This window comes from Vulpes vulpes, chromosome 5, assembly GCF_048418805.1.
Source record: "Vulpes vulpes isolate BD-2025 chromosome 5, VulVul3, whole genome shotgun sequence".
NCBI lineage: Eukaryota > Metazoa > Chordata > Mammalia > Carnivora > Canidae > Vulpes > Vulpes vulpes.
In genome coordinates, this window is record NC_132784.1 from 113,238,156 (window position 1) to 113,255,201 (window position 17,046).

The 17,046-nt window shown below is 40.5% G+C and overlaps 1 protein-coding gene across 5 annotated transcripts in view; it reads left to right on the top strand.

The window, feature by feature from the left end:
• COPA (COPI coat complex subunit alpha) overlaps positions 1-17,046 on the top strand; it is a 43,084-nt gene that overhangs the window by 5,146 nt on the left and 20,892 nt on the right. For all 5 annotated transcript variants that reach the window (XM_072759687.1, XM_072759690.1, XM_072759692.1 and 2 more), the window contains exons 4-11: positions 2,083-2,163; positions 4,349-4,425; positions 5,116-5,225; positions 10,864-10,973; positions 12,532-12,631; positions 13,159-13,294; positions 13,801-13,883; positions 16,575-16,725. In XM_072759687.1, the coding sequence (XP_072615788.1) occupies positions 2,083-2,163; positions 4,349-4,425; positions 5,116-5,225; positions 10,864-10,973; positions 12,532-12,631; positions 13,159-13,294; positions 13,801-13,883; positions 16,575-16,725 (848 nt within the window). The remainder of the gene's footprint in view (positions 1-2,082; positions 2,164-4,348; positions 4,426-5,115; positions 5,226-10,863; positions 10,974-12,531; positions 12,632-13,158; positions 13,295-13,800; positions 13,884-16,574; positions 16,726-17,046) is intronic.

The following is a 17,046-nucleotide window of genomic DNA, read 5'->3' on the forward strand; positions in this document are numbered from 1 at the left end:
GGAATATGTTAAAAAAAAGTCAAAAATTTCTTTTTACTTTACAAGATGTTTTCATTAAAGCATGTGTATCCAATCAAACTAGTGAAATTTACCTCACGAAAAAAGTTGACAGTTTTTTCAGAAGCCAGTTCAGAAGGTTATGTTTTAGATTACACAGCAGAACCGAGGTGACAGGCATGACAAGTGAGGGCTGCCCACGGAGAAAAGAGGTGTTAGGATTATAGGAAGGACAGTCCTGTTTCTTAGATTTTGGTCCTGCATCCTGGGGACAGCTAGTGGAGGCTCAAACCACCTGACAGAGACCTCAAAAGCTCTTAGGGATTTCACTTTATTGTAATATTTTTAATAAAGTATTTGTTATTTATATTGATGACCATTGACTATCCAGAATGGTTAACTTGGGTTCCTTATAATCTGTTTAAGAAAGGAAAGACTGGGTGACATTGAAGGAAAAAGATTTCCCCAAAAATCATATTTTTAAAAAAGGATTATTTTTCATTTATATGAAATGTCCACATAGGCAAGTCAGTAGAGACGGAGGTAGATTAGTGGTTGTCTGAGGTTGGAGGGGTTGGAAGGAAATGGGGAGTCACAGCTATAGGGTATTGTTTTGAAGGGGAGGATGATAATGTGTTCTAAAATTGGTGGTGATGATGGTGGCACAGCTCTGAGTGTACTAGAAACATTGAATTTTATATTTTAAATGGGCAAATTTGGGGGGATTTGAATTATTTCAGTAAAGCCATTAAATAAAGAAATTAGCTAGCTGGCAGGTGTGCGGTGTTACAACAGGAAGCCACAGATAGCCAGAGTTTAAAAACCCTTTAGGTCTTTGTAAGAATGCACCTTCTGGAGTTTGGTAGAGGACTATAAAGGAGTCGAGATAGTTTGAAGCTGGAAATGTGGAAGTTTAGAACACTGAACTCTGTAAGGAGGAAAAAAGTTAAGAGAATGGTATTTATGGTGTGATCTAATTTCTGTGTGGCACTCAAACTCCATTGGGTACATGTATTTTATTTATACATAATTCAGCAGATGACAGTGAAAGTATTGGGATACTCTCATGTTTCGTGTTCTCTTTTCTCATTTCTACACATACCTGTTGAGCACCTCCTAAGTGTTAGCTGCTGTATTAGGTACTAGGGAAATAGTGTTGAGCATGGACTCTGCCTTTAGGGATTTCACATTCTCGTTTGGACAATCATACTTTCAGGTTGTTTGAATTTGTTACAGAAAATGGTATTACCTTTTGTAATTTGCCCAAAAAAATTGAAAAAAAATTTTTTAAAAAAGATTTTACGTATTTATTCATGAGAGACAGAGACAGAGAGAGAGAGAAAGAGAGAGAGGCACAGACACAGGCAGAAGGAGAAGCAGGCTCCATGCAGGGAGCCTGACGCGGGACTTGATCCTGGGTCTTCAGGATCAAGCCCTGGGCTGAAGGTGGCGCTAAACCGCTGGGCCACCTGGGCTGCCCTGAAAGTTTAAGTAAAAATAGTAACTAGTTTAGGGATGGTAGATTATAAGAAAATTTTAAATGTTAAAAGCATAGAAAGCCAAAAAGCCAACTGGTCTTGTAATTGGGCGCTTTTTGGGTGGTTTTCTGGATGGGAGTGCATACTTAGGTTTTTGGTCCTGGTTTAGCATCTTCCTCAGTTATGTGCATTGATATCTGCTACTTTGGTAGTTGGCTCAACTTTATATCTGAATATGATGTCTTTCTGATTAGCTCATCCTAGCTGAGCAACGTAGTATTTTCCATAGTGAAGGAATAAAGTCTGTCTGCCAAGTACAGACCGTGAATATATGGTCATCATTTGCCACCAAGTTAGCAGTCTAAGTGAAGATGATGCCATATGTTATATTATGGTTTCCTTTAGAGTCATGGTATTTGTCCTACTTTTTTCATCCTGAGCTAAGGTAGTAGGTAATGTACTAGGGGGTCAGTGTGCAAGCTAAGAACACAATTATGCAGTAGAAAGAAAAGTTAAGCCCTGGATAAACCTCTTGTTTCATGTTATTAAATAGAGATGGCTTCTCCCCAAGCAATATACTATTGCTTACTTGGATTTCTCTTTGCAGGTGTGGAATTACAAGCTGCGGCGCTGTCTCTTCACATTGCTTGGGCATTTAGACTACATTCGCACCACATTTTTTCATCATGTAAGTAGCCATGGTGGCTCTAGTTGTAGAGTATTCTTCAGTTTCGTTGTGGGAATCTTCTACTTCTCAGGAAGCCATGCTTTGATAACAGAATTACTGGAGTTCTTTAAGTGGCTCTTCTAGACTGTGTGTGGTGTTGACCTTTCTGCTTTGTTTTCCTTCTGCAAAAGGAGGTACTCAGGGTTATATTGAACTTAACTTAATTGGATTCATTGGACTGCATAAGGAAGGCATTGGTTTTCTATAGGGAAAAGTAGAGATTTGATTTCAGGTTTGCTGAGCTAGTGAACAAAAGTTTACAGACTAACCCCATGTGGAGTGTTATTAAGTAGGTGGGTCTGGAGGGATGTAGAGGTTAGATGCCATTGTGATGAGCTAATGTTTTGAGGCACTAACAATCAATTCTATCCTAGGATTTTAGGCTATAGTAGAGGCTGTTCCTCTAGCCAGGCTTTCTACCCTCCTTGATCTGTCAGATATCCTAGAAGACAGATACTGATTTATATGTAGATTAGAGATTCCAGCCTCTTAATCCAGTCTATAATTCTATGCTATTAGATTTAATTTATACTGTTGTTTTTACTCTCAGTAAACCAAGTCTCTTGAGTTAAGTTAGAATGTAATGAAATAAGAGTTTCTAAGTATACTTTATTTTTTTGTAATATTAAAAAGAAATTAGGGTAGAATGATTGTAAAATTATAGCTAAAACATTTGAGAATGATGAACCAAAGAGGCAAAATAATTATATTCTGAAAACTATAAAGCACTGATGAAAGAAATTGGAAATGACACAAAGAAATGGAAAGACATTCCATGCACATAGTTTGGAAGAACAAACAAATACTGTTAAAATATCTATATTCAAAAAAAATATCTATATTCCCCAAAGTAATCTAAAGATTTAATGCAATCCCTATCAAAATACCAGCATCATTTTTCACAGTACAAGAACAAACAATCTTAAAATTTGTATGGAACTATGTAAGGCCCCTGAGTAGCCAAAGTAATTTTGAAAAAGAAAACTAGAGGTAAAAAGAAAAGGAAAGAAAACTAGGATGAAAACTATCACAATTTCAGACTTCAAATTATATTACAAAATAGTAGTAATTAAAACAGTATGGTGCTGGCATAAAAATAGACACATTGATCATTGGAATAGAATAGAGAGCCCAGAAGTAAACACACAATTTTAAGGTCAATTAATCTTGGACAAAATAAGAATGAATATACAATGGGACAGTCTCTTCAACAAATGGTTTTGGGAAAACTGGACAGCTACATGCAAAAGAATGAAACATGACTATTTCCTTTCACCATAGACAAAAGTAAACTCAAAATGGATTAGGGACCTAAATATGAGACCTGAAACCATAAAAATCCTTGAAGATGGTGCCTGGGTGGCTCAGTCGGTTAAGTGGCTGACTCTTGATCTCAGCTCAGGTCTTGACCTCAGGGTTGTGAGTTTAAGCCCCACATTGGGCTACACACTGGTGTGGCACCTACTTCAAAACCAAACCAAACCAATTGTTTTTACATGTTATTTTCTGCTTCGGTTCCTGAGATGGGAATATTTTGAGACTGGATGGTCTGACAAGAAATCTGACCATAGAAGTTTCTTATAGAGGATCATATGGGAAGGGAGGGAAAAATAAAACAAGATGAAATCAGAGAGGGAGACAAACCATAAGAGACTCTTAATCATAGGAAACAAATGAGGGTTGTTGGGGACGGGTATGTGGTAATTGGGTGATACATTATATGTTAGTTAATTGAATTTAAATAAAGCAATAAAAATAACAATGTTCTAATCCTAGAGTTAGAGAAGATCCTCTCAAAGGATCTTAATTTACAGGACTAGTAGTGTATAAATAGAAATACATTTATGCACACACATAGAAATAAAAGTAGGTATGGTATGTATTATTTGCCTCTCAGAATCCTTTATGCTTTTGCCTGACTTCTCTTCTGAAATCTCCAGGTGAAAGTGCCAGTGTGGGAGAAGCTGGTAGAATGGTGGGGAGGAGACAGCGAGGCTGTGAATCCGAAGATGGGATCCCTTTGCTGGTTCAGCTGAGACACCCAGTAGTGGAGTGTTTCAGAGCCTGAAAGTACATGTTTGTTTAGTGTTAAAACCCTTTGTCTGAAAACAAAGCAAAACAATCCTTTGTCTGGATTATCTTTCAGGAATATCCCTGGATTCTGAGCGCCTCGGATGATCAGACCATCAGGGTGTGGAACTGGCAGTCTAGAACCTGTGTCTGGTAAAGCAGGAGATGCAGCTGAGAGAGAGGCTTCATTCTGCCTCCTATATTCATAATGAGCTTTTCTCTTCAGAGCAATCATTTCCCTTTCCCAGTAGGCCGTGCCTGCCGATTAATTCCTGATTGTCCCTGTAGGATGCTTTTACGTACAAAATGATAAATACAGAGGCAATCTTGTTAATAATGTATGAATCTGGATTTTCTGATCGTTTCTTGCCAAAGAAGGGAGGTCATAGCACTAGGTTTTTGCTGGTTTTCAGTTCTGTTCCTATGAAATCTGAGTTAAGGTCTAGACCTCCATTCTGCTTTGTGTTCAGGTCTTGAGCTTTCCATGAAGATATAAGGACCATTGAAAATGATGCCATTTAAGAGGGATGTCCTACCAAAATGTAACTGGTAGTTTTTTGTGTAAATTACTAGATTCCATTTATTTTGATCTTTGAACATCTTTAACATGAGAGGAGAGTTGTGCAATTTCACTTCTCTTGAAATTGGTAATATTTAAATACTGAAGCATCGGGGATAAAAGAGGACTATTGGTAAAACAGCTGACCTTGTTTATTGTTACTGATTCAGAATTGTTAGGATGACTTGCCTTTGCCTCCAAGAATACTTGGGTATGTTATCTGTTTGTGTAGGCTTCTGTTGAGTCCTGCCTCTAATATGGTATTGTCTTTTTTCTTCTTGCAGTGTGCTAACGGGACACAACCATTATGTAATGTGTGCTCAGTTTCACCCCTCGGAAGACCTGGTTGTGTCAGCCAGCCTGGACCAGACTGTGCGCGTTTGGGATATTTCTGGTGAGCTGCCCAAGTTCAGGGGACAGTCTCATCACATCTGACGCAAAACTGCAATTGCTGAAAATAGTGAGGGTAGTTGGCTTAGAACAGGAAAAGTTAGACTATTCTGTTCTTGTATAATAGTATCTCTGCTTATGAGGGTATTAAGTCTGCTTTTGGTGGTTCTTTATGTTAGTATTCTGGAGAAAAGTGGCTGCTCTAGAAAGTGCGTTTAACTTGAAGAAAATTTCACTTTATAGTTTGTTTCAGTTTGTAGTTTAAGTTTGTGGATACCATATCTAGTATAGTTTATAGAATCTGTATAGTTGGGGGTATTTTTTTTTTTTTTTAAGATTTTATTTATTCATGAGAGACACACACAGAGAGAGAGAGGCAGAGACACAGGCAGAGGGAGAATCAGGCTCCATGTAGGGAGCCTGATGAGGGACTCAATCCTGGGACTCCAGGATCACGCCCTAGGCCGAAGGCAGGCACCAAACTGCTGAGCTACCCAGGGATCCCCAAGTTGGGGGTATTTGATTAAGATTCATGCTTTCCAGTAAAATAAAGCAAGAAATGCATCTTCCACAAAAATGAATTTTAGGAATAGCTCAGTGCTGGAAACAGGACTCTGGGGTCATGTGGGCTCATTTAGAAATAGGAAAACCCCTCTCTTCCTTCTAGTGTAGAGAGTACAGGGGAGGGTGGGATTTTTATGTCCAGAACACCTTTCAGTGGGCAGACTTCTAGAAATTAAAATAGATTTGTACATTTTTTGATAAAATTTGTTTATTCATGAGAGATGCAGAGAGAGGGGCAGAGACATAGGTAGAGGGAGAAGTAGGACTTGATGTGGGACTTGATACTGGGACTGGGGGATCATGCCCTAAGCCAAAGGCAGACGCTCAGCCACTGAGCCACCCAGGCATCCAGATTTGTACATTTTGGATAGTAGGGATAATCCCTCTTTTCACAGTTTATGTATCTTGATTTTGGGATAAGGATTTGTTTTTTTGTTTTTTGTTTTTAATTTTTTATTTATTTATGATAGTCACACACACACAGAGAGAGAGAGAGAGAGAGAGGCAGAGACATAGAGTTCTCCCGGAGAAGCAGGCTCCATGCACCGGGAGCCCGACGTGGGATTCGATCCCGGGTCTCCAGGATCGCGCCCTGGGCCAAAGGCAGGCGCTAAACCGCTGCGCCACCCAGGGATCCCGGGATAAGGATTTGTATGTTTAGTGCTATGGAGAGGAAATGTGAGAAGTTGCTAGGTTGAGATTGTAAATTTGAGGGAAGGACGGCCCTTGTGAGGCTGTCAGGCCAGCTGGCTCCCTGGAAGTGCTTTGTGGACGGTTGGAATATGGAAAAGGAACTCCTAAGTGCTGTGGTTTCCTGCCCAGTCAAATCTGCCTTATCACTTGTTGAATTGTCTCCTTTATTTGTTTATTGCCTTTGGAATTCTCAGAGTTTGGGGTTCTGGGGAAGGTCAGTTGCTACACTGCAAAACACTTGCTTTGTTCTATAAAAGGAAGGCCCTTCAGAGGCCCTTGCCTGGTTCTTTATGGTGGTAAAGGTATCAATTGTGAATTGTGTGGCCAAGATGACAGGGTGGGCTAGAGCAGTATGGTACTTGCTGTCCTAATCCACAAATGAATAGCAAGTCAGAAATCTGGATTTCCGGGTGCAGCACTTGGAATGTTGTAATAGTAGTTGGTTAAGATTAATGCAGCAAGAGAGCAACCAGGGGAGGAGGACAGTGGGAGAGCAGAACCTTTGGGTTCTTTCTTTTTTCACTTTTTGACTTTCTGATGGTTATGTATTTTGGTGCAGCAGAGATCTGAAGAGCTGAAAACTAATTTAGGTGGCCCAAGTGCTCTTACATATCTCTCCAGCCCCCTTCCCTTCTCAACCATGAGAAGAATTTTTGACAAAAATTCAGTGTATGTTAGGTATGGTCTTGAATTCAGGGATGACAGTCTTGAGTCCTGTGTCCCCATGAATCATTGTGATGACTCTCATCTTAGGATTTCTAGAATCTCGTGCAGTTTTCAGAGGGTCAGAATTAGAAGGGAATGGTATCAACAAGATTGTGTTGGGAGATAGGGAAGTTGAACTCTTTCCACTAGAGTTTTTGCCATTGCAGTTTTTCGTCAGACTGATGAGGCTTTTTGAAGTACACCCAGATGTGACCAGCCTTGCCGACAGGAGTTAAGTACAGGCCCTACAAGCCTGTGCTCTCTCCTCACTGCTAGTGCCAGGGAGCTCCTTGTTTACTCTCTCAGTAACCTAGCTGTGGCTTTCCATGGTTTTTTGCTGTGCACACATTCAAAGCCCCCTCTCTGTCTCAGGATATAGGAGCCTGGTGGGGTTGGATTTGGCTCATGCTATTCTTGCTGATTAGCAGCCAGTTTTTGGAATAGCGTTTCCCAGCCAGAGCTCCGTGACAGAAGAAAGCACCACTCAAATACTTTGAGTGGCTGTTTTCTCAGTTCTTATGAGAACAGTGTATAGCTAATGCCATTGCAGATCATAAAGAAGTTTACTCATCACACACATAAAAGGGACGGTTTGGCCATTAGGGCTTAATTCTTTCCTCAGAGCACTGGGCTGAGAAGGGCCTCTTACTGCCCTCCTCTGAGAGTACTGTTCATGCTACCTGATGCTAGCATGGCAGGTACCTGTGGCCCACGCTACAGCGATTGGGGCAGTTGGGTGGATGGATTCTCACCGATAACCTGAAATGCCCAAGGCAAGAAATCCTTTCTTTGCTTTTGTAGGTTGAAGATCATTTTTACATCAGAATTAAGGACCTTAGAGAAGAGAGGGAGTGTGGCCCCAGTTGCTTGTGGGTCACACTTGCTCTTGAATGTGTGCAGTGCCTGGGTCACTATATAAAAATATTGCAGTAGCTGTACTTGTTTGGCATGTGTGATGCTGAGAATCTTGCACTAACTTGCTATACTAATGTTAATGTTCTCTTTACCATTTCTACGTGTTTTTCTCTACTCACAACTCTCTTGACTTCCAGTAACGCCTTAATCAGAGTAAAAGGAGATGTTTTAGTCTTTAGCCAAATGGAGCTTTAAGTTAGACTTTTGCATTTATTCTTTCCTTTTCTGGAAATCAGCATACTCTTTTTAGCAGTTATGTTTGCCTGGGTTCAAATAAGTGAACACAGGAAGAGGAATTAGCTTTTAAGTCTGTTAGGGACCAGAGTAGTAATTCTGAGAGAGGAAAAGTTAGTTCTGAGTCAGAGAATGAATACCCACATTTAAAGACTGCTGGAAATCCTAATTGTTTGGAATGTCTAGCTGTTGGAGCTCAGTATACAATGAGAAAACAGATCTTTAAAAGAAAACCTGTATTCTTGTTATCTGTCCCATGAGAATTGAGCCCTCTAGGGCTTACTTAACCTGAATCTTTTCTGTTAGCCTGGCAAAAACATGTATTTAAAAGAGAATATATTTATAATCTAGTTCTAGAAGATAATTTTTTTTAGCTTGATTTTCCAAGTAAACTGACAGTAAAATGATCTTAATGTGCTTACATCTTTGCATGTCAAGCCCATGTAATTTAGGCTTAATCTTTGAAATGACAACTAAAAAAGTATTAATTTGCTGCCAATTCCTATCCTTATTCCTCTCTTCTTACTCCTGCCCCTGGCCCCCGTTGGGAAGCGTGCATCAAACTGGTCCAGTCTGAGAGTGAACTCCCTTCCCTCTGGATTTGAGTAGCTGCTGTAGAAATTTTCCATCTGTCGTTCAGTCATAGCGAGAGGCTTGTCACAGGCTCAAATACTTCTCTAAGTATCTTTTCACTGCCTGTCACTATTCATCTGTCTGTTTTTTGCTCTCCCTCCCCCTCCCCGCTGTCGTGACAGCGAGTGCAGCAGAGGCTTGCATTCTGTCATACGGCTTTCCTTTTAATGTGTGTGTGTTGAAGGTTATTAGAGGTGAAGTTCCTCACAGGTGTCTGTCTTTGCACCTTCCTCTGAATCTGTTTCATACTCCAGACTCATTAGAAGAAGTTGACAGATCCTATTAAAGAGACAGGCGAAGTAAGTGAGAAGAGACATCCCTGTGATAACGTATTTATGAAGCCTGGGAGGGTGCATTTTTGTTCAAGTGTGGCTTTATTCCTCTTACCTGTTAACTGCTCACCTTGGACAGAGGATGAGATGATCAACATTGTCAGGCCATTGTGAAGGCCTCCCTCTCCGATGCTGCTGTCTGCATGCCCTTGGAAGAGAGATTACATGAATATTGTGATTTTAAAACAACACAGATAAATATAATCATTACTCTTAAATGTTCATATTTCCCTAGAGATTCCAAAATTTGGGCTTAAAGTGACTTAGGTTTTATTTTCAGTGATGGCTTTTATTTTCCCCTCAATTATTATGAATACTTGCTTTTTATTTTACAAGTGCCAGTTGCTTGAATTTCCTCTTTTCCCCACAAATACTTCAAAAGATAGAATTTTAGTCCCAATTCTATTTTCCTATTTATATATAATCATACCTGCTAGTCTGTCTCAAGGGTTGTTAACAGGATCAAATTACAGAACATATATTAGCACTTTGAAAATCACGGAATGCTTTTCCAGTGTAAAGCAGTTGTATTGTTTGCATAACTTTGCTTGTGACTGTACCACAGATAGTTTTAAAAGGTGTGGATGAGTTGTAAGTTTGGGTCCTATACACATACGATTCTTCTTATCTTGGTGTCTTTTTTCTATTTTCAAATTAAGGGCAGTTCCTCCCAGTGATACTACCCTCCAAAAGTTTTACTGGCAAAATACACGTATTCAGATCTATAACTAACCTTTTTAAGTAAGAGCTTAAAAGGACACGATGGTTATTTATACATACATACATACATACATACATACATACATACATATGTACCTGAACTAGATTTTATTAGTCATGATCTAAAAGAAAGAAGTTACGTTCATCTGGCAGTCTTTTTGTTGAATACATTTATAAAGTACTGTTGTGCATAAGGACATGATAGTTTAAATCATTTTGTTCTGTGCCCAAGAGTCACATAGAAGAGTACACTTGCTGCGATAGTTGTAGTTTTATACTCTCTTCCACAAGGTAGCTGTTTGGTTTCCTCTCCTGCTCTGGAACTTCCCCGTGAGTTGCCGAACAGCTTCTGGTTTGAGAAACAAAGAGCCGTGGCTTCCCCAAATGGCTTTTCTTTTCAAAGTTTTTGAGGTGATGGAAGAGAAGTTGCTGTAGTTGTCATAAAGTTGAGAGTGGAAATGGGACGCTTATCATTTGAGTCTGCATTTCCAGAACAGTAAAGACTAGAAATTTTCTCAAGTAGGCTGCTCCTGAGGCAAGGCTTGCGGAGGAAGTTAGCTGTGTTAGAAGTTTAGATTGTCATCCTCTGGGAGGAAACACAGTAGCAGGTCTGTTAAGTGTCAGGGGAAGAAAAGAGAGGATAGTGAAAGTGCTTCAACATCTGGAACATTTTTAGAAAGAGAGAGATAGGAGCCCTTGACTTCTTTCTTGAGTCTCTCTAGATTTCTTTTCCCCTCCTTTTTCATTCTCATTAGTCTATCCCTGTCCCTTCCTGTGCCTCTCTTACTGTGTTCTTTTTGGTAACACTATTTTGTGTCTTCCATCCCACTCCTTATCCCTTCAAAGGTCTAAGGAAAAAAAACTTGTCCCCTGGTGCAGTGGAGTCCGACGTGAGAGGAATAACTGGGGTTGATCTATTTGGAACGACAGATGCAGTGGTGAAGCACGTGCTGGAGGTACTTGTCTTCACAGCCTGCAACTCACATGGGCTCTTCTCCGGGAAATGGTGACAGCATGCCACTCATTTGTTCATTCCTGCAACAGAATTGTGTGGTGCTTATGAAATGGCACTGTTTTGAGGTGCTGGAAGCAGAATATCCCGTGAGCCAGGAGAAAGGAGGCTCCTGTGCCACCTAAGGGAGAGTCACATTACTTCCTAAACCCAGCGGGGAGAGCAGGAGAACGCTGGCGTAGGCTCCGTCACCATTCCAAAGCAGAGTCCGTTCACACGCCTCTTGTGAGAGTTGGGGCGGGGGTTGGGAGGATTTAATCGGACTAATTGAGGACCAGCCATGTGTAAGTAATTTGTGTGCGTGGTGAGAAAATAGAAAAGCGCTAGAGAAAGAAACTAGATTTTAAAAAAACATCTAATTTAATCCTCACAGCTATCCTCCGAAGTAGATATTAGTAACCTCATTTTACAGATGAAAAAAAATTGAGACTTAGAGAAATTGAGCAGTATACCAAAATCCACATGTATCTAGTAAATGGAAGAACTAGGATTTGAACGTGGATTGGATTCCGAACCCAGGGGACTTTGCCCACAGCATGAAGTCTCTCAGAAACACTGGTGATTTGAAACTACCTTATCTATGATTCTGCTGTAGTGCTGAGTACAACTAGATAAATGAAGTATAAGATATATTAAAATTGGCAGTTCTTTTTTTTTTTAATATTTTATTTATCCATGAGAGACACACAGAGAGAGTCAGAGACACAGGCAGAGGGAGAAGCAGGCTCTATGCAGGGGACCTCATGTGGGACTTAATCCTGGGACCCCAGGATCAGGCCCTGGGCCGAAGGTAGGTGCTAAACCGCTGAACAAGGGAATCCCTTAAAATAAGCAGTTCTTAAACTTTGTGGTCTGAGAACCTCCTTATCCTCTTAAGACTTACTGAGGACCTCAAAGAGTTCTTGTTTATGTGGTTTATATCTTTCAGTTTTTACCATATCTGAAATTAAAGCTAAGAACACTTAAAAACACAAAATATATAAGCACATATTCTGTTAACCATCAAAGCAATGATATCATTTCATGTAGCCTCTGGAAAACTTTATCCTTGGGAGGGAATAAGCGTGAAAAAGGCAAATAACATCTTAATGTTACTATGAAAATGGTTTTGACCTTGCATATTTCCTCACTCATCTGAGAGTTTCCCAACCATATTTCCTTGTTATGTTATGAGATTGGTTTTTATTCTTGAACTAATCATTAATAATTAGCTGAGGAAATAACATATAAGTAGACAACAAAGCAAGGCAGTATATCCCAAACGCAGATGACACTAAATTTGGGAGTAGAAAGATTTGGGAATTGGCATGAGAATTTGGGTGTAATACTGAATGGGTTGACGTACCTGTCATGTTTATATCTTAGAATAGCAAAATCCCTTGAGTCTTTTCACAGGAAGAACAAAAATCAGACATTTTTTATAATCACCCGCATGGCCCATAAGTTTTCTTTCAGTAATAGTACAAAGTCATTTCAGAAGAACCAATTCTTTTTTGCCACAGGGTCATGATCGTGGAGTAAACTGGGCTGCCTTTCACCCGACTATGCCCCTTATTGTCTCTGGGGCAGATGACCGTCAGGTGAAGATCTGGCGCATGAATGGTGAGTAGACCAGTGACCAAATCACCGTGTCTAAAAAATTGACTGCTGAGCAGCAAGGTGAAGTAGCTGGGTCTTCTGCACTTAGTGACCCATTTTCCTACCTTAGGTTCTTTTTTCCTCTTTTTGAGGCATCCTGGTTTTGAGGAGTCTGAGCATAGTTAAGAGTAACCATTTATTCATTCAAAAAATATTTATTGGGTACCTGCTTTGGAGTTACAATGGTGACTAAAACACATGGAGCTTATATTTGTTCTATCATGACAGCTGGTGACAAATAAGACCGGGTAAGCAAGAGGATAAAGGATGATGGAGAAGAGGTGCTGTCACTGGTAGGAAGGTCCAAATGAAAGAACAAAGAAACATGTATAGATTCTGAGGCTTAAATGAAGAAAATTACTCTGTTCGAGAGAAGTTGCTGATGCAGCTTTGGAGTAGCACCTAGCATTTGATGACAGATGCTGTGATTTTAAGTCCTGGATTTGTAATAGTAGAGAGTTGTTGTAATCTAATTCTTCTCCATCCTTCAGAGTCAAAGGCGTGGGAGGTTGACACCTGCCGAGGTCATTACAACAATGTATCTTGTGCTGTCTTCCACCCTCGCCAAGAGCTGATCCTCAGCAATTCTGAGGACAAGAGTATCCGAGTCTGGGATATGTCCAAGCGGTAAGGGGGTTTTGATGGGTGTGTGACCAAAGCCAGGGGAAGGCCCCTCCTTTCTCTCATTCTGTCCTAAAAGTTAGATTAGAGGACTTCTGTGCATCTCTTCATCTTCAGCATATAGAGACACCAGGTCCGATGTAATGGAAGCTTTAAGGAGCCTAGCAACAGCCAGCATTTACAGATCTCCCCTCAAGTACAGTCTCCACGTGCATTCTTTTTCTCCAAATTTAAGGGTGTTCTTCTGTAGTTAGAGAAATAAGAAATATGGAATGAAGGTAGTATTACAAGAAATCGTGATGAATAAGGGGAAATTGAAATCCCAAAATAGTAGGGTCTTTGTCTTCTTGGTAGAATTTATTAAGACTCCCCTTTACTTAGTATATGCGATTTGCTGTCCCTGATTTAATCTTTAATCAGTGTGCTGGCTTACAGTCAGTGCTCTCATATATGATGGGCTGAGGATTTCTCAGAAATGAACTCTTTCATTTGTGTACCTTTTGCTTTCCTAGGACTGGTGTTCAGACCTTCCGCAGGGACCACGATCGTTTCTGGGTCCTGGCTGCCCACCCTAATCTGAACCTTTTTGCGGCAGGTAAGGGCCATTTCTTCTCTTTTTCCCTTGAGTTCAGAGTTTGTAAGATATGAGAGTGATTCTGCATTTGCTTTCTCTGATTGATGCATAGCAGGATGGCGGGAAGGAGAAGGAGGGTTCTCAGAGCTGTGCAGTTGAAGCTTTTCTCCTTTGCTCTCCTTTACCTTCCTGGAGAACCATTCTTTCAGTGTTCATTGTCCACCTGGATCCATTTGCCAATAAAGCCCATTACCTTTGATCATTTAGGAGGCCAGTGGTGGACACTCAGGATTCTCTGACAGAGGAAGTGAGAAGCTAGAGGCAGAGCTTCTGTCATTCGTTTAGCTGATACAAACGGAGCCTCAGGCCCTAGTCTGGGTGTTGGTGTGAGAGCAGCCTCAAGCAGTATCCCTGACATTATGGAACTTTGATTTGTAGTGAAGGGAGAGAGACCATAAACCGTAAATATATAAAACAAATGTGGAAAATACTTTGAGAAAAGTAAGGCAAAAGGAAGGGGCATGGAGAGGGATGCATGTGGGGCACTGCTGCTTCCTACTGGGTGTTGAAGGAAGTGAGGGGTGACCCACTCACTGACAGTGCTGTGAGCAGTGCTGGACCTGTGTGAGTGGCATCGGAGGCCAGGAGGGTACAGCCAGTATAGGCTGAGTCATGGGACGGAAGAGCAGTCTCGGTTGTGGCTCCGCCTTACGGGCCAAGCTCAGATTCAAGATTTTATTAATGGGTGGAGAGCCATTGGAAAGTGCTGGATAGGGAAGTGAATGATCTGGTTTGTGTGTGGAGAGCTGACTAGAATGACAAAGGTCAGAGGTTGATGATGCTAGTAGGGAAAAAGCAAAATATTTTTAAAAAAACAACTGTACAGGCTTTTTTTTTTTTTTTTTAATATTTATTCATGAGAGACAGAGAGAGAGAAAGAGAGAGGCAGAGACATAGGCAGAGGGAGAAGCAGGCCCCATGCAGGGAGCCCGATGCGAGACTCAATTCCAGACCCCAGGATCACACCCTGAGCCAAAGGCAGATGCCCAACCGCCAAGCCACCCAGGCATCCCTGGACAGGCTTTTTAAACTAGCATCCCTGTTCAGCAAAAACTTTTATGTTCTTGCTATATGCTAAGGATAGGGGAAGGGTGGAAATTACCGTAATTTCTGTCTTCAGGGAGCTCGTGGTATAGTAGAGCTGGTGGACTTAAACAATCACAGTGCAGGGTGTTCAGTGCTATACTAGAGAGTTTTTTTTTTGTTTTTTGTATTTTTAATTGAAGCATAATGGACAAGTATACTCTATCCTATTAGTTTTAGGTGAACATCATAATGATTTGATATAGTTGATAAAATGATATATGGAATAGGGGACAAAATAGTCTCCTTGATTAAATCTAGTTACCATCGGTCACCACACAGTTCTTAGAGTATCATTGACTGTATTCTTTATGCTATTCATTACATCCCCATGACTAACTTATTTTGTAACTGAATATTTATACCTCATAATCTTCTTTATCTATTTGGATCACTCTCCACCTCCTCCAGCCTCTGGTAGCTTGTTTATTCTCTATATCTGTGCTCTGTTTCAGTTTTGGGTTTTTTTGTTTTTGTTCATTTGGTTTTTTTTTTAGATTCCATATATTAGTGATCTTTTACAGTATCATTCTGTGTCTGAGTATTTCACTTAGCATAATTCCTCTAAGTCCATATTGTTGTAAATGCAAGATCTCATTCTTTTTTATGGCTGAGTAATGTGCCATTTTGTGTGTGTATGTGTGTGTGTATGTGTGTAAAACATTTCCTTTATCTATCAGTGGAAACTTAACATTGCTTCTATATCTCTTGGCTACTATAAATAATGTTGTGGTGAATGTGGGAGTACATATATCTCTTCAAACTGGTGTTTAATTTTCTTCAGATGGATACCCACTAGTGGAATTGCTGGATCATATGGTGGTTCTATTTTTAATTTTTTGAGGAATCTCCATACTGTTTTCCTTGGGAGCTGCAAACAATTTACATCCCCACCAGCCGGGCACCAGGAGAGTTTTCTTTTCTCCACATCCTCACCAATACTTGTTATTTCTTGTCATTTTTTTTAACTAGCCGTTCTTAACTGGTGTGAACTGATACTCATTGTGGTTTTTGATTTGCATTTCCCTGATGATAAATGATGTGGAGCATCTCTTCATGTGTCTGTTGGCCGTTTCTGTGTCTTTGGAGAAATGTCTGTTCGAGTCCTCTGTCTGGTTTTTAATTGGTTGTTTGTGTGTGGTTTTCTTTTTTTATATTGAGTTGCATTCTTTATGTATTTTGGATATTAACCACTTATCAGATACGTGATTTGCAGATATTTTCTCCCATTCAGCAGTTTGCCCTTTCATCTTGATGATTTGCTTCAGTGTGCTGAAGCCTTTTAGTTTGATGCAACTCCATGTGTTTATCTTAGGTACAATGGAACTTTGTACAGAGTGTTAGGAGAACACAGAGGAAGGTGTGTCTAACTGTGACAGTATGATAAGAAAGCATTAGGAAAGGATTCACAGATTTTTTGAATAAGAAATCTAATAACTGTGAGAATTTAGGCAAAAAGCATTTAGGCATCTTTGTTTTTAGTACACGTACAGCCCTCGTCCTTGTGTATCTCCTGTTTCCAGCTTTCTTGCCTACAGCTAATTCTTTCCTCTTCTCACTGTGCTCCAGGCCATGATGGTGGCATGATCGTCTTTAAACTAGAACGGGAACGGCCAGCCTATGCTGTTCATGGCAATATGCTACATTATGTCAAAGACCGATTCTTACGTCAGTTGGATTTCAACAGCTCCAAAGATGTAGCTGTGATGCAGTTGCGGAGGTAAATCAGACCTGTTCCCTCCCTCCACACCCTTCTCTGTCACCACGATGTGATACCTACGAACTGGACTCTGTCTTTCAACATTTTGCATTTTGGATCTCCTCTCCTCTCACAGATTGAATCCCTACTGGGGAGACTGCTCAGTTTAAACCCCAAGAGCACGGTGGGCACAGAGGAGGCCATGAGGAGAATGAGAGTTTCCCTAATGAGAATGCTAGTGACCCTGTGCAGAGGAGATCATACTTCCACTGTTTGCCAGATCTCTTGCAAACCAGAGAAAGTTTCCTGGTAGAGAGCAGCCAAACTTGGTGACAGGCATTT